The sequence below is a fragment of the Sorex fumeus genome, unplaced genomic scaffold, assembly GCF_029834395.1.
Source record: "Sorex fumeus unplaced genomic scaffold, SorFum_2.1 ptg000011l, whole genome shotgun sequence".
Taxonomy (NCBI): domain Eukaryota; kingdom Metazoa; phylum Chordata; class Mammalia; order Eulipotyphla; family Soricidae; genus Sorex; species Sorex fumeus.
This window is the reverse complement of record NW_026606068.1, coordinates 6109713-6132991: the sequence shown is the minus strand read 5'-3', so window position 1 is coordinate 6132991 and position 23279 is coordinate 6109713. Positions and strand designations below refer to the sequence as shown.

Genomic DNA, 23279 nt, shown 5'->3' with positions numbered 1-23279 from the left:
TGGCCACAAGAAACGTCTGCGGCCACAGGAAACGTCCGAGTCCCCCGACAGACATGCGCTTACCTCAGATGCTGCCCGAGACGGAGCCATGCAGGGCCCTCTGGTCAGCCGCCCAGCGACAGTACACCTGTCCCCCACCGGCCCAGGTGAGCTGCACAGGGCAGTCATGTTTCACAGTCAGTGCAGCAGCAAAAGGTCATGGGGAAAGGCCAAATGTTATTTTGGGAGTGCAGATGGGAAGATTCTAGAAGGCAGTGAAGCTGACTGTAGAGAAGCAGCAGAGTCAGGGCAGCCAAGGAACGGTACCAACGCAGGGCGGGGGCCCTCTCCCAGGGAGAGGTCCCAGGCAGCCAGTGGCCCCCACCCTCCAGGCTGGGGGGAAGAGCACCCCGGTTTCCCAGCAGCCCTGCAGGGAGCCAGAGACGGGCTGGGCCTGGGCTCCGGCCGCTCCCAGTCTGCATCCCTGGGCTGTGCACCCACCGTCTGCCCTGAGAGGGGACACTTCAGGGACAGGATCTGAGCTGGGGGACAGAGCTGCGAGGCCAGCACACCGAGACCTTTACCGTAACACCTTTTTAATAGGTCAAAGTAACTGTACAGTTCATTATATTCTTCCTGAGAATAATTTATATCCCCCAACAAACTAAAGGGAGGGCATATTCTTCAAAATTATTTAACAGAATGAATGGTGTAACGGGACATCAAAAGGAAACTCGACTCTCGGCACTCGTGGGACAGGCCACGTGAGCCACGCCCGCCCCGTGCTCGGAGTCGACATGGCTTTCATCTGGTTTTATAAATTATGTAAAAAAAGGGGACGGGAGGTTCCGGAAGTTCTCAGTGCAGTGTGGAGGTGCTCTGGTACAAAGCATGTCTGCTTCCAAGAGAAACAACATCGCTACAAAAAACTGGCACGAGGTTCTGGTGAGAAAGACCAAGTTCGTGGAGTGCGCTGCCCACGGCCGGTTCTAGGCTTCTCGGTTCCCCTCTGCCACGGGGGTCCCAGCAGCACCCCCCAGTCTGGACAGCGCTGAGCCTCATGTGTCCCGGACACTCCACTTCACCTCCCCCCCGGCACCTGGCGAGCTGTGCAGGGTGAAGGCGGCGCCGGCACTGCCGTGACGCGTGTCCCCAGGAGGGTCACGTGCACCGAGCCCTTCCAGACGCTTCCCCCATGGTCTCTGTCTCAGAAATATCGCTCGGGCCGTCTCCAACACCAAGACCCCAGGGCCAATCAACAGGGGTCCAAGTGGTGAGCGAGGAGACGTTGGCCCGCCACGGTGGCCGAGGTTGTGCTGGTAGGACGGGCTAGGCGGGCGCTTGCAGGCGCGGGGCAGCTCAGCGTGGCCGCGACTGTCCAAGCATCTTCAGTCTCGCCTGGTCAATGACATCGAGCAAGTTCTTGGCGTCCACGGCCAAGGCATGGGCCGCGGTCAGCATCTGCTTCTTGTACTCCTGCTGGAGGCTGGTCAGGACATACTGCTGGGCCAGTTTCATCTTGTTGATGAGCTCGCCCAGGTCCGAGTTCAGCAGTTTCTGGGCCATCTCAATCTGCAGGGATGAGGAGTCAGGACATGCTGCCCACCAACTCTTTGCGTCACCCGCCTTCCTAGGGTTTTCTCTGAAAACCCAGAGCACGTGAAAGCAACGCCTCCTCGGGGAGCAAGAGGCGGCCCCCCCGCCCCCCGCGCAGTGGCCCGTGCTGCGCCTCCTCTCACCCCAGCCCCGACGTGCTCTTGCTTTCCCCACCAGGCCCCCTGCCTGCAGGCCTGAGGGACTGGTCACATGGGAAACCTGCCAGCCACCCACTGTGGGCCAGGCAACCTCTGCAGTGCAGGACACGGGATGGTCATGAGACACTCTCACACCGGGACAAACGTCAGAGCCGGCAGCGAGCGTAGCTCATAGGGGTCTCTCCCGACAAATGGACTGGGCTGCCAAGGGCCCTGCGAGCTGCTCACCTGGGAGGGCAGAGTTGGACATGCACAAACGGGCACACAGCATTCCCACCCCCGGCACACACACATGCACACGAGGGAAAATCCTGGTGAGAGGAGAGGCAGAGAGCACACACTCCCGGGAGTGGGTCCATGGACCCACAGCTGACGGGCCTCAGCCTGCAGCGTCCATGTGGAGTCTCCCAGGCAGGGGACGCAGCCTAGGCCAGGGGCGAGGCAGCTGAGAGGTTGTGGGAACTTGGGTGCCACGCAGTGGGCAAAGGGGCAGGCTCTGAGAAGGCACCTCCCCTGACGAGTGAGAACCAGGTGGGAGGGTTACGCTTTGCACACTGAGGGCCCTGTTCAACTAAAGGTGGCCCAAACACGGCCAGAGGTGGCCCCAAAAACCAAGAAAAGGAAAAAGGAAGGAGGGTAGAAGCAGCGTGCCCAAATGTCCCATGCCCTGCCGGGCACCTTCCATTGTCCTACCTCTCGGTGAGTGCTGGCGGGCAGTGCAGGGATGGTCTCATCCACTGTTGCCAACAGCGTCCGCAGGGCCAGGCCCACCTCCTGCAGGGACAGATGCCAGCATCAGTGTAGCCAAGGACGGCAGCCCCAAAGCTGCCAGGGCAGGCCTACTGCCCAGAACCTACCAGAGCTGCCAGGCTCAAGGTCTTGGGGAAGTGCTCCCAAGACTGCCAACAGCCATGTGGAAGGATACGCAGCCTGACTTTCGATGAGAAAAATCCAAATGCCCGGTTCTGAGAACGGGTTGTGGGCGCACTCAGCAGGAAGCATTCTCCTCACATGAGGTCCAGCACTCGGTGGACAGCAACCCACCTCACACAAGGCCCCTGACACTTGGTAGACAGCACCCCTCCTCACACGAGACCCAGCACACTGTAGACAGCACCCCTCCTTGCAAGAGGCCCCTGGCGCTTGGCAGACAGCACCCCCTTCGCATGAAGCCCTGCAGCACATGGCAGGGAGTCCCCCTCCTCGCACGAGACACCGTGGCCATTCTTGGCAGTACAAAAAAGTAAATCCAGAAAAGGAGTGTGCTAGGACAGACATTTATCGAAGAGGCGCCAAAGAAAGCTGCTCTGCCCTGGCTCCCTCCCAGAGGCACCTGTGGGGCAGAGACATGGCCAGCAGAGCCAGCGAGTGCCAGTGGACACAAGGACGGTCCCAAACCAAGCGTTGCAGTGCATTCCCGGAACGCTGTTTAGGGATGGCCTGGCAGCACAGTGTCCAGAGCCAGGGCCACGCACCCACTTGGCGTGGCAGAGCGCACTACTGGCCCCACCCTGACTTGTCTCCCCCTCATCCTCTGCACAGGCTCCGAGCGTGCCCACGGAGGACTCACCTTCACCATGGGCACATACTCCTCAGGCGGCGCGGGCTGGATCCTGCTGGACATCTCGATGACCGCTTTCACCAGCCCGGTCACGTTCTCATACACCTTGTCGCTGGACCGGTCCAGGTTGGCAGTGGGAGGTGGGCTGATCTCCTGGGGCTGCAACTGCCAACAAAGAGGCTGTGACCTTCTGGCCCGCAGCAGGGCACAGGCCCTGCGCTAAGCCTGACCGGGTGATAGGAGACCTGGAGCCCATGAGCATGGACTGTCCCCTCCTTGCCCGAGGGCCTGGTGGCAAGGTGGAGCAAATCCACGAGCAATTTTGCTAACCCTGGACTCAAAGGGGACGCGAGGTGGGATCACAATGGGCAGCCCCTGATTCGTTCCCAAACCCATCAGTGTGCCCCACAATCAGTCACAGGGAGAGAGAGGACACACACTACGGAGGTCTCCGGGGGACGCTGGCTAAGGGGGGCCAGAGTGACAGGACAGCAGGGAGGCATGCACGTGGCCGACCCTGGTTTGATCCCTGGCACCTCATCTGGTCTGCAGACACCACTAGGAGTGACCGCTGAGCACAGAGGCAGGAGTAAACCCTGAGCATCACCAGTGGGGCCTGGGGCTACACAAAGGCAGAGACCTTTCACTTTGCAGGAATCTCATGGCACTGACAGGAGGCCAAGACCATGGCTGGAGGGGGTGCCTTGTGCACACGGCCAGCTCTGAGTGGCCAGCACCTGCCCGGGCCAACTACAGGAGCAACGGGCCTGCTCCCCGCCCTCACCAGGGCCAGAGGCCCGCAAGTGAGGGGTGAAGAGAAAAGGAGGAGCATGTGCTAAGCACCCCCTGTGGTCAGCCTGGGCCATGGGCACAGCCAGTAGCCAGGGACGGGGTGGTGCAGCAGAACGTCCAAACCGACCTGCCCAAGTGGGACACAGGAGACCCGCTGCTCTCCGCGCCCACGGCCACACTCAGGTCAAACCCTCCAAGGTGACACCAAGCTGCCTGGGCTTAGGTGCTCCCGCCAGACACAGGAAGGGCTCGGCGACAGCACAGCAGGGGCAGGCAGGGTGGGGGACACACACACACGAGGTGCTTACCCGCCACGGCTAGTGTCGAGTGCAGAGTGAGGGGGAGAGATTTGTCAGAGGGAGGAAAGAAAAACAGTGTTAATACAGGCAACAGACAATTGGCCCCCGCACATACAACACAGGCAGTGCCTGGCACCCCACACCCGCATGCCGCTCTGTGAGGCCCAGCCGAGCTGATCCAGGGTCACATGCACCGCGGCCGTGCTCAGGAGCGAGTGACACATGCAAAGCTCAGGGTGCCCAGAGGTGCAGGGCTGAGGACCGGGAACCCCCAAGGGCAGCCGCGGGCTGTCTGCCATGCTGAGGAGGGCAGGGTCGGCTGCTGAGCAGCAGTTCAGGGACCGGGACCGGGAGGACCCCCAGGGCCCTCACAGGTGTACCCCAGAAATGAGGGCGAGCAGGCCTGCCCCCACCCCGACCCCTCACAGCCAGGACAGGTTCTCCCGAAGTCCCCACAGATGAGGCTAAGGGAGTCTGAGCACTGGCCGGAGGCAGTGTTCTTGGGGCACCCCTGGGCAGCAGAGGGCAGCGCCCCCACCATGCACCTGCCCTTCCAGGAGCCCCACTGGACGGAGACTCGTGGGCACACCACCACCCCACACACGGGTGCGGACCCCTGACGCTGACAGCTCATCTCTTTGCGCCCCATCCCAGGGCACTGGTGTGAGGCTGGACTTTCCCAGAGAGCAGCCACCCTGGAGCTGCACAGTGCAGGGACCCGATCCCCCAGTCGGTCAACGTTCGCGCTGAGGAGCCACTTCAAGAAAGGCTGCGCCCTCCTGTCCGCAGCGGGGCGGGGCAGACCCAGAGTGCCCGCCTCACTCCCTGGGCCTGGAGCTGTTCCCCTCCTGCCAGCAATCCCGGCCTGCCTGAGAGGCCCCGGCACTCCCAGTCTGCGCCCAGGCTGCCCCGTGGAGCCCAGAGGCCTTCCTGCAGTGGACAGGGCCTCGGAACGAACGCCCACCTTGATGCCTTCGTTGTAGCTGTCCCCAGGGCTGCTGAGGCTGGCGAGGCTGCCCAGGTGGCCAGGGGCACCAGGGCGCGGCGGTTTCTTTGGTGGAGCTGCAGGATCTGGGAAGAACGAGGCGGTCAGGAGCACGTTAGGGCACAGGCCGCTCCTGCACCCAAGCCGTGACATCTGCGTCCCCTGCTCCCCCCCACCTGTCCTGTCCTCTCCTACCCCCTCCCCATGACTGGCCTGCCCCCCCACCCCCACCCAAGCCCTGCTAGCCTGCCTTCTCCTGCCCTCACCCTGGGCTTAATGCACTGGACACTTGGTGCACTCTGTGTTGGGTCAAGTGGGCGCCAGTGTAAGAAACTACACTGAAAACACTCATGCCCCCAAATCCTGCAGCATGTCCGTGTATGCTCATGCCCACCTTCACCCAGCTCCACACGCACGCCCTGTGCCCACCCTCACCCAGTGCCTACACACATGGCCCATGCCCGCACTCACCTGGCTTCCCGACAGGCTGGTAGATGTGCTGGTTCCCGGTCTGTGGGAGAGGGAAGTCGTCACTCCAATAAACTTAACAAAAACAATGATCCTCCTCCCCCCATCCTCTTGCCGAGGGGTCCAAGCTCCCGAGTGAGTCCAGGGGCTCAAGACGTGGCAAGGCAGTGACGTCCGAACAGTGTCCCACTGGGAGCACTTAGCACAGCACCTCTCTTTACCGGGCACCCTGTCCATCAGTACTCAGCACCCCTGGGTGTGCCACCCAGGCTGGGGGCCGGCCGGCTGGCAGAGCGTGAAGGTGCCTCTGATCCAGCCACTTCTGTCCCATGAGGAGCTGCTGTCCCAGCAGTCACTCGCAAAATGGTGGGTCCCTCCCCCACACGCGACTGACACCAGCTTCCACGGGAAGAAGCAAGGGTTGGGGGTAGGGGCTGGCCTGGGATCCTTGGCCCAAGTGGGAGTCCTGCATGGGGCACGCAGGCCCGTACCCCAGTGCACAGGAGCTGTGTCCACACTGGGAACCGGCACTCAGAGCAGTGGGTGTTGCACGAGAGCCCTGTGGCACAGCTTCACTCCAGGCAGAGCACTAGGCGTCTTGGGCGGAGAACTAGGTGTCTGCCCCGAACCCGAAACGGGGGCTGGGTGCACGGTGTGATGTGCCAGACGGACAGCCTGTGTGTCCTCAAGGCCACATCCCTGGGGGCTGCGGGCGGGGCTGGCGGCTTACCGAGCCCTGCAGACCGCCGTCCTCCCTGTCCATGCTGCCTCTCGAGAGCCTCACATCCGGTTTCTGCTGGGACAGACACAACTGGGCATCAGCTGTGTGAGGAGCAGAGACCCCTGCTGGACACTGGGCCGTCCTGCACAGCTTGGTATCCTGACGGGATGGGGTGAGGCTGGGGTGGGTATTTGGCGCACAGTACTTGCCTCACACATGTGAGGCCTGGGCTGCATCCCCAGCACCACAAAAAAAAAAAAACAAGAAGGGCCAGAAATTCCCATTTTAGAAAACTGCCAAGATTTTGTGGCCACACGCCCAGCCCCTGTCAGACCACATGGCCACGCCAGGCCGAGGCTTTCCTCTGGGAAGAATGGGGGTAGCACCAGGACTGGGGGCTTCTGGGCAAGGCTTCGTGGTTGTACTGTCGGGCCTGGGTCAGGTGGGGGTGAGGCGTGGACAGGTAGCAGGGCCGGGTGGGGGTGAGGCGTGGATCAGCAGCAGGGCTGGGTGGGGGTGAGGCGTGGACAGGCACAGGGCTGGGTGGGGATGGGCATGGACAGATAGCAGGGCTGGGAGGGTGAGGCATGGACAGGCGGCAGGGCTGGGTAGAGGTGAGACGTGGACAGGATCAGGGCCAGGTGGGGGTGAGGCGTGGACAGTCGCAAGGCTGGGCGCCCATTACCAGGGAGCGCTCCTCCTTCTCCAGCCAGCGCTGGTCCTCCTCCATCTCCTGCTGCTGCCGGATCAGCCGCTCCTCCATGAGGTGTGCGGGCAGCACCTGCCCGATCCCACGCAGGTCCAGGGCGGCAGAGTCCTGGGGACACGGCCATGGCGGCTCAGAGCTCTTGGATATGGCAAGACGCTCTGCTTGAGCTGGTTTGGGGACCACACCCGGGAGCGCTCATGGCACTGATATGGGGTACAGGGATGGAGCCTGGGACGGCCATGTCTGAGGCAACTCCCCACTATGGCTCTGGCCTGTTGGCTCACAGTGCCCCGTGGGGTCCGAGCCATGAGCAAAGGTGACACTGGTGGGTGTCAGGGTGAGGAAGCCGAAAGGACGGGCTTGCACCTGGGCCTGCTCAGAACTCCCCACCATCAGGCTGAGCTTAGGGGATGGGAATGTGTCCCCTCTTTCGGGCATGGAGCCTGGCACTGAGTCACGTGTCCGGACAGGCCGGGCAAGGACACACACTCACCTCCACGGTGGGCCGCCACATGGAAACCTCCTGAGCTCTGTGATTCCAGGTGTCTGTCTGGTCCAGGAGTGAGGCCTGGCCTGGGTAGATGCTGCCCGCTGTGGCTGTGACCCCGTGGGGGCCGGGGTAGGCAGAGACCTATGAGGGGGCCAGGGTCAGTTAGGATGGGACCTGGGCATGGCACCTTCTGGACACCTGGAGGCCATGTCCTCATAGGGTGCCTCAGGGCCGAGAGGAACCAGAGGGAGAGGGGTGAGTCCGGGGCAGGACCGTGAGTCAGAGCACCAGGCAGCTCTTGTCCTGGGCCGCAGTAGACGCGAGGGACCCTGGCTGAGGAGTGGCCCAAGGCCCAAGGGTAGCCTGCATGGTGGCCCAGCCAAGGCACGGGGGACAACCCAAAGCCACGGCTGGGGAGGGGCTCTTCTGAAGGAAGGGGCTCTCCTTCAGAAGAGCCCCTCTCCACTCTCAGTCCTAGTTCTCCGTTAACATTTTGGCCAGATGCACACGTTCATGCCTCAGTGCCCCTGGCAGCTTCTGTGTCACTCTAGGCATCGATGTGGACCCAGAGGCCCCAAGGACGAACTTTCAGACATGAAGCACAAAGATGACTCTTGTTTGCTTGAATGAAGAGGCTTTATCAATGAAAAAATCTCAGGGATCCCTTTTCCCCTAGAGTGTGTGGCTGGGGTGGGAGGGATACTGGGACCCGTGGTGGTGGAAAATGGGCACTGGTGGAGGGATGGGTGTTTGATCATTGTACACTTGAAACCCAAGCACAAAAATTTGTAAATCTACAACTGTACCTCATGGTGTTTCACTAACAGAAATTTTTAAAAAAATGTAAATGATGGAGAATGGGCACTGGTGGAAGGATGGGTACTGGATCATTGTATAACTGAAACCCAAGCACAAAAATGTGTAAGTCTACAACTGTACCTCATGGTGTTTCACTAACAAAAATTAAAAACAAAAAACCAAACAACTCAGGGATATGCCTTAACGTTTGCTTTTATTTTTAAAAAAATTTTTTTTGGCTTTTTGGGTCACACCCAGCGATGCTGAGGGGTTATTCCTGGCTCTGCACTCAGGAATCACTCCTGGTGGTGCTCGGGGGACAATATGGGATGCTAGGAATCGAACCAAGGCTGGCTGCGTGCAAGGCAAATGCCCTACCTGCTGTGCTATTGCTCCAGTCCGATTTTATTTTTAAATTAAAAAAAAAAATAGGGGGGGCAGTGGTTAGGGCTTACCCGTGTCTCTGTGCTCAGGGGTCACACCCTGTGGGGCCTATTAGACCATACACTGTGCCAGTGACTGAACGCAGGCTGGCTGTGTGCAAAGCAGGCTTCTCCGTGCTTGACCCTCGCTCCGGCCCCTTGACCATGCCCCAGAGGCCTCCATCATGCTGCCAACTGCAGACATACACACCCTTTCTGGGCAGCAGGTGGACAGGCCACCAGCAGGCAGAATTCTCCAGGTGACAGAAGTGAGAGTAACTTGTGTGGGCATGGGATGTTGTGTACGCAGGGCCCAGGGCCAAGCCTGAGATTCCCTGACAGTGAGTCCAGCCTGTGCACCTACCCCTCCTCGCCAGCCTGGCCCCGGTGCCCATCCACTCCTTGCTTCTGGGGCTGCCCCATCACCTTGCCAGCCCAGCCACAGCGTCCATCCACTCCCAGCCTCTGGGGCTGCTCCTTGTCCCCCCTCCAGCCCAGCCCCAGCATCCGTCCACCCCCGTCCTCTGGGGCTGCCCCCTGTCCTCCCGCAGGAGACTCAGTGGCCCCACGGCAGGTGCTGTACTAATAGGAGTGCTATTCACGGGGCTGTGGGTCTTATCTGTCTCCCAGAAGTAGCAGAGTCTTGTGCTAGGCCCGCATGGAGTCTGCCCCAGGCTTCCTGGCCGTGAGAGGAGCAGGAGGTGGGCAGGGCGTGAGTGGCGGGGCCTGGAGCAGGGACTGGGGTGTTGGTGCGGCCACCAGCACTCCCGGGACACGTGACTCACCTGGTAGTGATTGGCCTGGACCATGTGCTGCGGGCTGGGGTAAAAGCCCTCGCTGGACCGGGGACTGGGGTAGCCAGGTCTGCTGGGCTGTGAACAGAGCAACAGGAGCGAGTCAGCTGGGGGCTGTGCTGAAAGGAGCAGACAGGCACAGGGCGGTGGGTCCCGGGGAAGGGGTTGTGAAGAACCCTCCTAGGCCAGCTGAGTGAGGGAGACACTGAAGGCACAAACCCTCAGAAGCAAATGCCCTCAAGCTGACACCCAAGGTTCAACAAAAACAGGAAAGGCCAGGGGCCGTCATCCATGTCAGTGAGGGACCAGACACCAGGGGAAGAAGAAAGGAGAGCACTGTCTCGGCGAGAGGCGTTAGGAGTCCCAGAGAAGACATCTAATTAAAACGTGGGCCCAGGCCACCACATACACGGTCCAGTAGCCAGAAGAGATGTGCCACGGCCGCAGGGCACTGTGAGTGTCTCGGGCACGGCTCTGGGCCACAGGGGGCTGTGGGTATCTCGGGCACAGCCCTGAGTCCTGGGGCGTTGTGGGAGTCTCGGGCCCTGGGCTAGGGGCACTGCCTCAAAGACTGTGCCACTCTGAATAGGTGTTTGGGAGCTGCGTGCAGCAACTGAGGGGCTCCTGTAGTGCCAGCAGGGCGCTGGGTGAAAGCGGCTGTGCTTCCTTCCAACCCACCGTGGGCGTGCAGGCATGAGCTGTGTGCTGGGACGGGGGACACACACACACACACACACACACACACACACATACACACTCTTCCTGTCCCCGGGTCCTCACCAGCTGCTGCTTTCTGGAGGACTCCTGGCCCTTGTCTGTGCCCTGCATCTCAGGGACTGCTTCACGCTGCCCTGCCCCCAGGATGGGTATCTAGAAAGTTCTCCCGGTACTTATCACTGCAGATTTCACAAGGCCTGACTGTCCGTCACCTCTGGCCCACAGTGCTGCTGGGGCAGTCAGAGGCCCCGGGGAAAGGTCCTGGTGGCCGTGGCCCTGACAGGCCTTGGGCGGGTGGCATCTCTGGTAGTAGGCAGGAGGCATGAGCCACCCGTCCGGTGTGAGAAGGGGAGTGCGGCTCAGTGAGCTTGACCCTTCCCTCACCACAGCAAGTCACTGCCCGTGCTGTCACGGCAGCCGTACTCCTTTCTGGCCAAGCTGGACTAGGGTCGGCCCTACTGCTGCTTAGACAAGGGGCTTCCTGTGTTGTGCAGGGGGGGGGCGGGGGGGGGGGGTTTCGTGCCCAGCACCCGAGTGCCTGGTGCAGCAAGCCGAGCCTCAGGGCAGCTAAGGGGCGGGGCAGGGCTGAGTGGAGCTGCAGGACCAAACCCTGCAGCCTCAGGCCCTGCACCCCACCCCCGCTTCCTAGAAATGACCAAGGACCCTGAGCTTTTGTTTATCTGGACTGTAGCTGCTGCAATTTGCACCACTGGAAATCAAACAGACGCGCAGTAACAGCAACAACCCCTCACTTCAAACAGCCCCGCAGCCCCGGCGCGGCGGGCACCCCCTTCCCGCCCCTGCTGCCGGGCGCTGCTTGCAAGTCTTTCTCCTCGTCTTGCTCTGTAGGCTCTCCCGCCCTTGGGGCCCGGGAAGGGCTGTGGAGAGACCCTCTCTTGTGGCAGACACCGGAGTTCAAACCTGCCCCATCCTGCCTGTAAGGGGCTGATGCCACGGCACATCCCAGGGCCATCGGACAGGCGCTGGAGCCCTAAGGTGGCCGTGTGGAGGACAGACATGGCCTACAGAGGCCTCATGGCCCGTGGTCCTGCAGCAGGACCCCCATGGACAGGGTTCACACTGTCTCTGCCTCCTCAGCTCCTCTTCATGGGCACGGCTGGTCTCCCTGGTGCGAGTCTGAGGGGCCGGTGCTCAAGCAGGGGACTGATGGGGTAATCTGGGGTCTTCCACACTCCCTTCCAGCTATGGGCCCCCACAGGGCCTCTGCCCGCCCACTGGGCCACTGCTGAGGGCCAGGGCTGTTCAGAGGACCCCATGGGCCCAGCTGGGACTCATGGGGCCCCCAAAGCTGCAAGCGCCTCTGGACGGACTCATCACTGCCCCGGTGATGCCTCATCACATCGCAGCCTTGTGGGGCTGAGGGTGGGCACCCAGAGACCCCGCACCCTGCCCAGCTGTGTCCCTGCCATACTGAGCACGTCACAAGAGGTCAGGGCATGCTCCGCCCACTGGGCACAGCGGACCGAGTCAGGGTTGGGCAAGTGCCTTCGACCTGTGCCATCTCTCCGGCCCCATTCGAGGTCCTTCCTGGGCGTTGGGGGCACGGGCTTACCTGGAAACCTGGGAGCAACACGTGCACTGGGCATGGGGTGAGGGAAGCAGGGCAGACAGACCTCTCAGCTCAGTGGTTCCAAAGATCATCCCTCACGAGCAAACCGAGCTCAGGGCCCGCCAAGTGGCCAGTGCCACACGGCCAGCACACAGCATGGTGGGATGACTGTCCACGCTGGCCTGAAGTCCAGAATCCTGGGTCTGACCCTCACTGCTCTGAGAGCCCTGGTCACCGAGCTGGGAGCAACCTGGCCGGCACTGAGCTGGTAGGGGCCCTGAGTGCTTGGGGGGAGGGTCCCAAACTGAGACCAGAAGCCAAAATGAAACAAAAAGGCACCAACAGAACCTCTGAGCTGTGTGGCTCGGATGTGCCTGTGGTGAGCTAAATGCACTCCTTAACTCTGACAGGGGATGGGAAATATTTCCCTCCGCAGGGACACTACACGCAGGGTTCGGAGCTACCAGCAGACAAGGTCTCTTTATAAAACCCTGGAAGCCCACTGGAGCAGGGTGTACCCGAGACCCCCAAGGCAGGGGGACCCTCACAAAGGGGCAGGCCCGCTGGCTGAATCTGAAGCCGGAGGAGGAGGAGGAGGAGGAGGAGGAGGGGGTGGGAGGGGAAGCCTCCATGGCCAGGGATGGAGCTGACAGCCCAGAATGCGAGTGCAGTGTCTACTTCAGAGTGTAAATCTCGACCGTCCGGCACCTCCGGTTCTTGCAGCGGAAAGTTGCCAATGAGTCCATATCCTGCACAGGCACCCACGTCCACTTCATCAACACAGTGGAGAGGGGGATTAGTAAGGGGTCCCCAGGGAATGTCCCCCCCATGCCCCTGCCTGCACTCTCCTGGCACGCTGAGGCCCGCAGAGCCCGCCCTTTCCTCAGCGTTCAGCCAGACAGTTGTGGGTGGCTGCAGTTTGCCCTCTAAGTGCCAGGGTGCTCACACCACCAGTTCGTTGGGCCAGAAACCCCCAGACCTGGCGTCCCGCCTCCTCACTTGGCAAGCCCCTGGTGGTCCGACTTCTTCCTTCTTCGAGGAAGAGAGCAAACACCAGCACAATGACACCCCAGGCCACTAACCGGCCTCCCTGGATAGATGCAGGCAGGCGGCATCACCCCCTATGGTGCCAGAAAACCTGGGGAGAGTGTCAGAGGTGGAAAACGTGGTCACACCGTCTCTATCCACGCTGCCCCCATCCAGGCACCGGCCACGGGAAGGCGCAGAAGGGCCCAGAGCACCTCGGCAGCAGGGGCCGACGCTGACCCCTACCACCCAACAGCCCGAACCGACAGTCCACAAGCTGGAGTGCGGCAGCCCTGGGCACTGCAGCGTGTCCCTGTGTGGGTGGCCCGGCCCGAGAGGCAGGGACTGTGGCGAGAGCAGCAGCAGCACACCTGCCTGCATCCACATGGATGAGCCGAGAAGCCAGTGGGGCCTCAGACTGCACGACAGGGGCTCACCCGAGGACACTGCACTGCGGTGGGCTGTCCCCATGGGCGCCTAAGACAGCCCTGGGCCCCACCTCGGTTGTCAGGGGGACAGAATTCCACCCGTTCCACCCGTGCCCCCTTTAAACGCACCGACATTTATGGCTGGGAAGCTATAAAACATTGACTCGGACAGGAGGAGCTTTCAGGCATCAAGATTGGGAAAAACAAAACAAAACTGAGGACGCCACTTAAACAGCAGTTGGTGAGAGCTGAAAGGTTCCTCTCTCGGTGGCTGCCCCAATGCCCAGTGGCAGCGGGCCCAAACAGCCCATCATCTACTTCCTGCCCTGAAAAGCAGCAGAGCCCGATGACTCCTGCCAGCCACTCCCGCCAGCGCGGAAGAAGTCTGGGAAGAAGCCGCGCCCGGCTCTCAGGAGAGCACTGGGGACAAAGCAACAGGAGGGGCCCCAGCAAACGGGCGGGCGGGTGCAGCCCTGCAGCCCTCCTCTCCCTTGCACAGAGCGTCAGAACTCAGAGAACAGCGCCTGCCAGCCTGCACAATGCAAAGCAGCAGGAGCCCGGGACAGCCCCACCAGATGCCTGGCAGGGGCGGGAAGAGTAAAGGGAGGAGCTGAGTCACACCTGGCCCTGCCTTGGGGTCACCCCCACCCCCGGGACAGCTACCTTGGGTGGTGCTTCATCGGGGCCTGCTGAGTCCCAGGACACCGTCACTTGCCGCCGGGACTCCATCCTCAGCCGCTCCTCCTGCTGCACCTTCTCCTCCTCCAGGATGGCACTGGGGAGACAAAGAGCCATCAGGGGCGACCCCGAGAGGGCCTGCGCCCCCACCCTGCCAAGACATGCGCAGCGCCGAGGCTCCAGCCCTTGACCTACCTCCCTGTGCTCGCCCTCTGGGCTAGCTGCAGGGCCACATGCTCCTCACAGCCCCGCAGCACAGCCAGGGCAGCACCCAGCTCGCCCGCCGCCACCGCCCCTGTCCAGGCCACACTCCACGGAGAGCCGCCCGCCCGCCTGCCCGCCTGTCCGCCTGCCCGTACTCAGCCTGGCTCATTCACAGTTTCGGCCTCCTGCCGGGCGGGCGCAGTAAACAAGCCTGATTACTCATGGGAGTGAGGTCAGTGTGCTGCAGACTCTAATCTGGGAATGGCCTCTGCAGAAAGCCCTTCCCACCATCTACCCCCAACCCAAACCCGGAAGCCACGCCTGGGCGGCGCAGGGGGGAGGGGGGAGGAGTGGGGGGGGGGGGTGCGCGCGCGGGGGGGGGGGGGCGTCACTGCAGAGACCCACAGGGAAAGCCTCCTCTCCCCCCCTCCACCCCCCATCTCGCTGGAAAGGAGACAGCCCCGCCCAGCACCAGCATCCAGCAAAGAGCCTGGATTTTCCTCCCTCAGAACATCCCAGAACTCCGCGGTGCTCAGCACCCAGGCCGGCCCCCTCACCACTACTGCCCATTCTGCTGGCCCCTCAGTCCTTCTGTGCCCAGACAGATAGTAGAGGGGCCACCCGCTCCAACACTCCCGAGCCTGGGAGACCCGTTCCTGCACCCTGAGGTGGTGGGCAGCTGTCCTCAGGAGGCCAGGGCGGACTGGGAGAAGCTGCAGCTTTACCGCCACCCACCTGACACTGGGGTTCCAGAAACCCGAGTTTGAAACCACGGGAGTGCCAGGGTAAACCTCAACCTCACCCCCTCGACCTGAAGCCCCTCCCTCCTGCCCCTGAGCAGAGGGCAGCAGGGAAGCGTTCCCTGGGCGCATCTCATCCGTCTGGGGATCCCTGCTCCCTCGCCCCCAGCACGGCGCCTGCACTTCTTTCTGGGCCTCCACCCGCAAGCCACAGGGTCTGAGTGGGCGTCGGAGGTAGGGGCTATTCTGAAGGGCCTGTGTTCCCGCTGCCGAGGGGCCCAGAGCAGCGAGCTGCGACGGATGGTGTCAGGGAGGTCAAACTTGGACATAGTTTCCCAAACGACACATATTTTTAGCAGCAGAGCATTCCAGAGAGCCGGGTGCTGATGGGAACTGGCGCAGTCCTGTGCATTCCGGGACTCAGGGCGTCGGGGACGGGGCCACCGAGAAGGACGCCCCCAACCCAGGCCTCCTCCACACTCGCCCCACTATGGAGGACACACGTCGGAGAAAGGCGTAGGGGCCTCCCTCCACTCCCCTGCTGCGAGAAAGGGTGAGCTCAGCGGCCAGAACAGTCACACACAGCATGCAAGCAAGTGCCCAGAACAGTCTCTGCCACAGCAGATCCACATGAAGAAGGCCCTCGGCCCCATGTGGCCGAAGCCCAGGACGAGGAGCCACGGGAAGGGGCTGACTCTGAGCAAGAGGGTCGCTACAAGTAGTGGACCGGGCAGCCCCGAGTGTACTTCGTGACTGTTACTTCCCAGTTCAGGGCTGCACCTGGGCACTCGTGGCGTGGTCCCTTCTCTGCCCCCAGGGAGTAACATAGCCTGGACATGGGGTGTCCCAGGAGCTCCACAGAATACAAGTAACTTGTTCTTTTCCTAATGGACTTCAAGAGCGAATTTCTCCCTTTGGAAAATATTCTGCTTGTCCAAACGATATGAAGCACTTTAGTCTGTGCTCAAATCGCTTTAAAATATACTGAATTCGGGGCCAGAGAGATAGGACAGCAAGTAGGCGTTTGTCTTGCACGTGGCAGACCTGGGTTTGATCCCCACCATCCCATATGGTTCCCCTCACACACATACACCAGCACTGCCAGGAGTAATTTCTGAGTGCTAGAGCCAGGAGTAAACCCTAAGCCTTGCTGGGTGTGACCCAAAAAGCAAAACAAACAAACAAACAAACAAACACAAAACAACAACAACAACAACAAAAACCTGACTTCTTTCTCAGGGTAAACCTAAACTCTTTTCATTCTTTCATTTTCTGAGGTTCTTGGGTACCACTCCTGGCAGTGCCCAGGGACAGTCTGTGGGGCTACTGTACCAGGGTGGTCACATGTAGGCGAGTGCCTAATCTGCTGTGCTACCTTTCCAGTCCCCTTCTGAAAAAGACTGTGCTCTGATCACCCAAACATGACACTTCTGGGACGACACTGCAGGGCCTTCTTCGGACACAGACTCGGTCTAGATTCACAGCCACTTCGGCACATCTGGGACACAGCCAGAGAGAGCAGTAGAAAGGGGGAGGAGAGTGCGGAGAAGGGGCTGGTGCCGGCAAGCCCGTGGGAATGCCAGCTCGGAATCGCCCCAACATTGCCTCATCACTGAGGAATGGACCTGCCCTTTCACCAGACCCGTAGCTTCATATCTCCACAGAAAACCAGCCTGCGGGCTGCAGAGTAGGGGAGGGATGGGAGTAGCTGAGCCGAGGCTGGGGGCCCAGCTCAGCCTCACAGAGGTCACTGGGCTCTGCTCTGAGCCACAGGCAGGGCAGACCGGACAGCTGGCCTTGGGGTCCTCCTAGTCTACAGGGAGCGGAGGCTGGCACTCGGTGAAGGGAAGTGCTCCTGCCAAGTGCAGGCTTCCCGGGGCAGCCAGGCCCACAGGCAGGAGGGCCCAGGGGTAGGACTTGGCCCTGGGCTAGCCCGGGCCGAGTTCCTGGTCACTGTTCAGAAAGTCGGTCTGACCGGGTGGAGACTGAGTGAGGGGGGCCAGGAAGAAGCGCCGGACGCTTCACATTCTCAGCGTAACTACCTCTGCTCTAAGCGACCCTCAAAGGGGCACCTGTGGACAGGCTCCAGGCAGACAGCTAACAGGCTTGAAGATAGTCTCTCGGGACCTGGGGGTGAGGGTCTGAAATGAGCTGACAGGTGAAGGTGAGGAAAAGCTTCATTCCCTAGAGCACACCAAGGGAGGGGCGGGGCGGGGAGGAATCAAGCACAGGGGCGAGTCGGGGAGGAACCAAGCACAGGGGGACCATGGGCCACAGCAGCTGTCGAGGGTGGTCAAGCGGCTGTGTTCAAGGATGCTGGCAAGGATGGTGGTGTCAGCAGAGAAACTCAGGGCCCCAAAGAAGTGCCTGGGAGAGGCAGGTTGGGAGGAAGGAGGAAGGCCAGGGCAGCACGAGGTCCCAGCCCCATCTGGAGCGCAGCAGGGCAGAAAGGGGAGCAGAGACATTTGCTTCCCCAAAAGCAGAGAGGAAGGTGTATCCCACAGACAGGAGAAGGGGTGGGTGGAGCCTGCCGTGCAGGGAGGAAGGCAGAGAGGTCAATCAGACCAGAGGCCTTGCAGGGGTGAGGCCCCCTGACAGAACCAACCACCGCTGGGTCTGCCCTGAAGACGCTCACACAGGCCCTGCCCGACAGAATCACTGCGGGATCACCCTGAGGGCCCCGGCACAGAAGCGTCTGGTGGGGGGTCGTGGCCAGAGGCCACAGGCTGAGGTGTGAGGAAAAGAGACAGCGTGGGGAGCTGCGCAGCTTGTGCTGAACCCTGGCACAGCAAAACCAATCCTGATTTTCTCCAAACTCTCACCCAGTGGGCAACACCTTCTCAGGGGCCCCAGCTGGGGCCCGGGTCTGTCAGGGTGACCAGACTCAGAGAAAGCAGGGGAACCTCACTGGACAGGATTAGGGTAGCCAAGGCAGGGAAAGCTGGCAGGGGTACAGGGACACAGGAAGCTTCCAGCACATTCCTTCAGTGCTGCTTTTGACTTCCCCTTACTTGGAGGATTGATTAAACACTCCACCCCCCTCCTCAGCACTTTGGAACTGAGGTGCTGCAGACATCAGGATGCTTATAGGTAACTAGAAACAGACTTGTCTTCTAGATAATTCTAGACCCTGGAGGTCAGCAAGAGAAGGAAAGTGTGAAGAATGTAGACTCCACCTGTGTGAGGAATTTTGGAAGCAAACACAAAACCACTTTAAAAAACAAAAACAAAAAGCACATCCCACTGGTCAGGGAGGCTGTTAGCCAGAAACGAGGGTCGGTATGAGCCCAAGTACGGTGCTGCTCACAGGACAGAAAGGTCGGGCTGGTCTCCGTGAGCCACTTCTGAAGTGTGAGGAGGCACGGGCTTCCTGGTGTCTGGGCAACAAAAGCTGTCGCTTGACTTGGGGTCATTGTTTGCTGCTTCTCCACAGCACAGACGACACAGGCTGGGGGACCTCAAACCCCACACCTGATGGGCCGTGTGGAAGATGCTTTTTCTTTTTTTTTGGCCACTTCCGGCGGTGCTCAGGGATCAGTGCTGGTGGGTTCAAGGGACCATATGGGATGCCAGGGACTGAGGTAGTTGCCCTCCTGTGCAGTTCTGCTGTGGCTCTGGCCTCCTGAGAGATACTCAGGCCTCCTCAGCCCTTAAAGGTTGCTGAGGTGCTCACCCAAAGCCACACAGCGCAGATCAGGCTCCTGGCGCCTGAGCAGCCTACCACTGACCTGGACTCTCGCAAGCAACCCCTTCCCGGGGGACTCCTGAAGTCACCTGGGTCTGAGACAGCTGGTTCCCTCACATGAGCACAATACTTAGATGCAGCATGAGCAGGGGACACAAGCGTGAATACAGCGCCTCTGAGCAGAGTGACGGTCCCATAGGGCGACAGGGCCAGCACAGGGTGTCATAAGGCAGAACGGCAGCTGGGAGTGTTCCGGCCTCCGCGCAGCCCAGGGCCGCCTGAGCAGGAAGCAGCTACAAAGTGACCGGGCAGTGCGGGAAGCACCCTGCCCCCTAACACTCACCTCACGGAGCCCTTCGGGGAACCCACACACCGTTCCCCACTCCTGCTGCTACAAGGGCCGGGGCACAGGCTCTGTCTGTGGGACCCTGGCTTCCACGGCTGGCACAGAAACCTGAGCATGGCCAGGGTCTCCCCAGCAAACACGGCAAACAGCTGGTAGTAAACCAGCTGCAGACGCTTCTCCTTCCCCTTCTCTACAAACCATGTCACCAGCTGCTCAAAGCTGGGCTGAGGTGAGCAGCGTGGTGGCGTGCAGCCAGGCTGAGGTGGAGGGTGGGCCACCTTCATGGTTCCACACTATCCGCATACAGGTGTGTATGGGGGATAGTGCCTGCCACACACAGCACACCCCAGGGACACAGGATACCTGAGGGTACTCAAGGGACAGTGCCCGCAAAACGGATGAGATTTTGTTTTTTGAAACAGGAGACCAATCAAGATGTGTGTGTGTGTGTGTGTGTGTGTGTGTGTGTGTGTGGGTGCGCACATGTGCGTGCCTCACACCTGGGGGCTATGGGGCAGTGGTACTGGAGAGAGATCTTCGGGCTCCTATCACTGCAGGCCCCAGCTGGTGACACACACTGGTACTCTGATGCCCCTCCCAGCATGGCGGTCACGGTGGCTCCCGGCGGTGCCCGAGGGCTCCGGGGTGTCCCATATGTAAAGCCTGTGCTCCCACAAAAGATCTCCCCAGCCAATACACAGGATCTGGGTGTTGTGACTAGCCGCCCAACACAGAGGGAGGAGGCCGTCTGTCCACAAACATGCCACAGGCTTCACGTGACTAAAGAGCGCCCTGGCAGGCAGAGCCCTCAGCGGCCACTCAGGTCACAGGTGAGGATGGGGTCAACACGCAGGAGGGGAGGATCATGGTACCATGAGGATGTCTCCCTTGGCCCCATGGGTTCTCGAGCTACAGGCATCACAAGGCCAGTCTCGGGAAGCTGAGCTGGGGCAGGCTTGGGGTCGGATAACCACAGGGCTGACGTGTATGAGGATGGTGTGGATGGAGCATGCTAGCACCTGCCAGGAGGTGGAAGGGTGCTGGGCCAGGCAGGCAAGATGTGGGGGCGGGAAAGAGCGCTTTTACAACGAAGAGCCCTGTGTCCTGTGGGCAGGCATGCCAACAGATCGGTTACCTTTCACACCAACAAAGAGTTAAAGACGACAGGGGTCAGGATATGAAGCCTCGAGCTGTATTCACGTAGACACCAGCTCCTCTGTCTAGAAGAGGCTTCCAGAACCTGCAGTGACCCCCCGAGGCAAATGGGGAAGGGTTCTGGGGGCACTGCTGCAAGGTGCCCTGAGTGTGAGGCCAGGCCTGACCAGAGACAGATGGAGAGAGAAGGGCACTTGGGAGCACTCGGGCAGGCCCATCCCAGGCTCTCCTGCAACCAGCCCCTCCTACAGAGCGGAAATGACAGGCCTGGCTGACTCAGAGGCCGGGGGAGGCCCAGGCCCTCAGGGCTCAGCCCAGGACCAGCAGAAAGTGACTTTCCCCAGCTGGCTGAGGCATGGGCGTGGCAGGCGGCATGCATGATCCCAGTCAGCTAGCACTACTTCCTTTTGGGGCAGATAAGCAGGAGATGAGGCACAGCTGGACTGTCACGGGAAGGCACCATCCAATCTTCTGCAAACCTTAGGTGTAAGAGATTTTAAAGATCCCAGCCAAAGGACCTGAATCACCAGGATCCACTGTTGCCCAGCAATCAGGCTATTAAAATGTTAATGGGGGGTGCGGGGTGCTCCTCAAGCAGTGCTCAAGGGACCACAGGGATACCTGGCAAGCCTGGTACCACGTCTAGGGCCTCAGCTCAGGCGAAGCACATGAGCTGCCTCCTGCACCTGCCCACAGGTGGCCAGGGTGCAGAGACGGAATGTGCTGTCCACTGGAGCCAGCCTCGCAAGCCTGCCATGGCCCTCTACCTGGGGTCGGACTACACATGCACCTAACAATGGCAAAAAGCAAGCCCAGATGATTCAAGGATGTTACCGGCTCTAACCGGATACAAGGAAAGATGTACTGAGTCAGAGTTAGGGAAACTCTGGCTGCCTGGACTCATGTAGGGGGGGTGGGGGGTGGGGTGTTGGGGGTGTTGGTGGTGGTGGTGGTGGTGGTGGTGGTGGTGTGTGTGTGTGTGTGTGTCTATTTCTCCCTCAGACTGTCCTGGACGGCCTGTGGCAGCTCAGCCCTAAAGGTGAGTAGGACGATCCCTGTCCTCAAGGAGCTTCAGTCTAGTAGGGGATGAGACGTACTAGACTGTGAGCTCCTCGAGGGCAAGGAAAGTGCTCTGGTCATCCTGCCCCCGGGGGCACCACGCCCGGCTCCCAGGCTCGGTGATGTGGTGCTGGGCTGAACACAAGCGACCGAGAACCCGCGCTGGGCTTGGGCGGGGCCCAGCAGCCGGGTGCCCAGAGCCACTGCAGAAGCCGAGAGCCAGGAGCAGATGCGAGCAAGTGAGAGGAGGGGGCAGCATGGCCCAGGTGCCAGTGGGATGGACGGGTCACTGTGCCGTTGCAGGAGCCTCTGTGCCAGTGGCTGCCTGTTCAGAGGTGGGATGAGCAGCCAGCTAAAGGCCCAGCAGAGAGGAGGGCACAAGAGAGAAGCCTAGGAGGAAGAGGATGGAGATGAGAGGGAGGGCGCCTGGCTTCCCGGAGGGGCGGAGTGGACGCGAAGGCCCCATGCAGAGAGATAAAGCCCAAGTATGGCACCTGGGAGAGAGGGAGCTAGGAGACGCGACCCCAGGAATGGCCGAGAGTAGGAACCAGGGGCACGAAGAGGCAGGACGGAGGCTGCACGAGAAGTCAAGTGCATGTGTATGTGGAGCCATGGGAGAAAGCACGATGCCTGTCAATGGGCAAGTGTCGGGGTCCAGGGAAGAGCCCAAGCCACAATGCTCGTGAGGGACTTCACTACTGAGCGCCCCCTTGCCACCCCAGGTCCAGGACTCAGTGTTGGCCCAGTGGACACAAGCATGCTGTGCCCAGGAGACGGCTGACTGGGTGGCCTACCTACTGCTCCCGTCGGCAGGAGCGTTCCCCGATACTCTCCTCACTCAGCAAGCACCCCCGCTGAAACCTGTGACACAGCCCCCAGCAGGCTGCTCCGCGGCCCATTCACAGGGAGAGAATTCAAACATGCCTACTCAAGTGTATATCCTTGATCCGGACACACCCAGGTCACAAGCACCCCGAGAGCACCCACTTCATGCTGGGACCGGCGGGTTTCAAGGGCCGCTCAGAGATGCCTGCCCAGAGCCTGGCACCCAGCTGCTGACAGGCACACGGCAGAGACCCAGGCCAGGTGGCAGGGGGCCTGAAGTCTAACACCTAACAGCTCCCCGATGCATGCAGGAGAGGCTGACAAGAGCTGCGCCATGGCTGTAGGAAGGCCCCAGGGCGTGTTCAGCAGCACAAGGAAAGCACCAGAGCAGCAGTGGCATGTCTGGGAGAGAAAAGGTTGCATGTGGGCAGAGAACACGAGGAGAGTGGGAACCACCACAGGATGGGCAGACGAGGAGGGAAGGGGGGGAGGAGGAGGAGGAGGAGGAGGAGGAGGAGGAGGGGGTCTCTGCAGCCAAGTGGGTCAGAAACCCAGGGCAGGGATCTGAGCAGAGTGCCTACACTTGGGACACCAGCAAGGCAGGAAGCAGTGAGTGCGTGTGGGCCTGAGCTGCGCTGTGTGCCCCAACCCCAGCCGGGCCCACTCCCCACTCCTACCTGAGCTGAGCTTTGAGCTCAGTGAACCGGGGCCGCCTGCTGGGGTCATAGGCCCAGCACTTCGTCATAAGGCTGTAGAGGGTGGGAGGGCAATTTGGAGGCATTGGTAATCTTTCCCCATTCTCAATCCGCCCGATCACATCATTGTTCTTCACTCCTTGAAAAGGCTTCACACCATGCATGAGAATCTCCCACATACACACACCTGTGAGGTGGGATGAAAACAGTGAATCAGCACGAGGGTTGCTCCTGGGACGCGGCACACGGGCAGAGCTGGCACAAGAGCGCCAGTGTCAGGCGATGCAAGCCAGCAAATGAAGCAGCATAGAGTGTGCACTGTTCCGGTGGGAGAGCTCCACCCACAGGGGGGACAGCCCCACCCCACACAGGGATAGAT

At 60.9% G+C, this 23279-nt stretch overlaps 1 protein-coding gene across 12 annotated transcripts in view; it reads right to left on the bottom strand.

Annotated features, from left to right (window-relative positions):
* Positions 1–541: 541 nt before the first annotated feature.
* The window catches only part of PTK2 (protein tyrosine kinase 2), a 114717-nt gene continuing 91979 nt past the window's right edge, over positions 542–23279 (bottom strand). For 6 of the 12 annotated variants that reach the window (XM_056110917.1, XM_056110910.1, XM_056110911.1 and 3 more), the window contains 11 exons: positions 22883–23087; positions 14177–14288; positions 9764–9850; positions 7762–7899; positions 7245–7376; positions 6569–6634; positions 5842–5881; positions 5350–5456; positions 3304–3459; positions 2427–2507; positions 542–1551 (listed from right to left, as the gene is read on the bottom strand). In XM_056110917.1, the coding sequence (XP_055966892.1) occupies positions 1339–1551; positions 2427–2507; positions 3304–3459; positions 5350–5456; positions 5842–5881; positions 6569–6634; positions 7245–7376; positions 7762–7899; positions 9764–9850; positions 14177–14288; positions 22883–23087 (1337 nt within the window). In that variant the 3' untranslated portion in view covers positions 542–1338. The remainder of the gene's footprint in view (positions 1552–2426; positions 2508–3303; positions 3460–5349; positions 5457–5841; positions 5882–6568; positions 6635–7244; positions 7377–7761; positions 7900–9763; positions 9851–14176; positions 14289–22882; positions 23088–23279) is intronic. The other 6 variants (XM_056110918.1, XM_056110919.1, XM_056110920.1 and 3 more) reach the window with 1 other exon arrangement.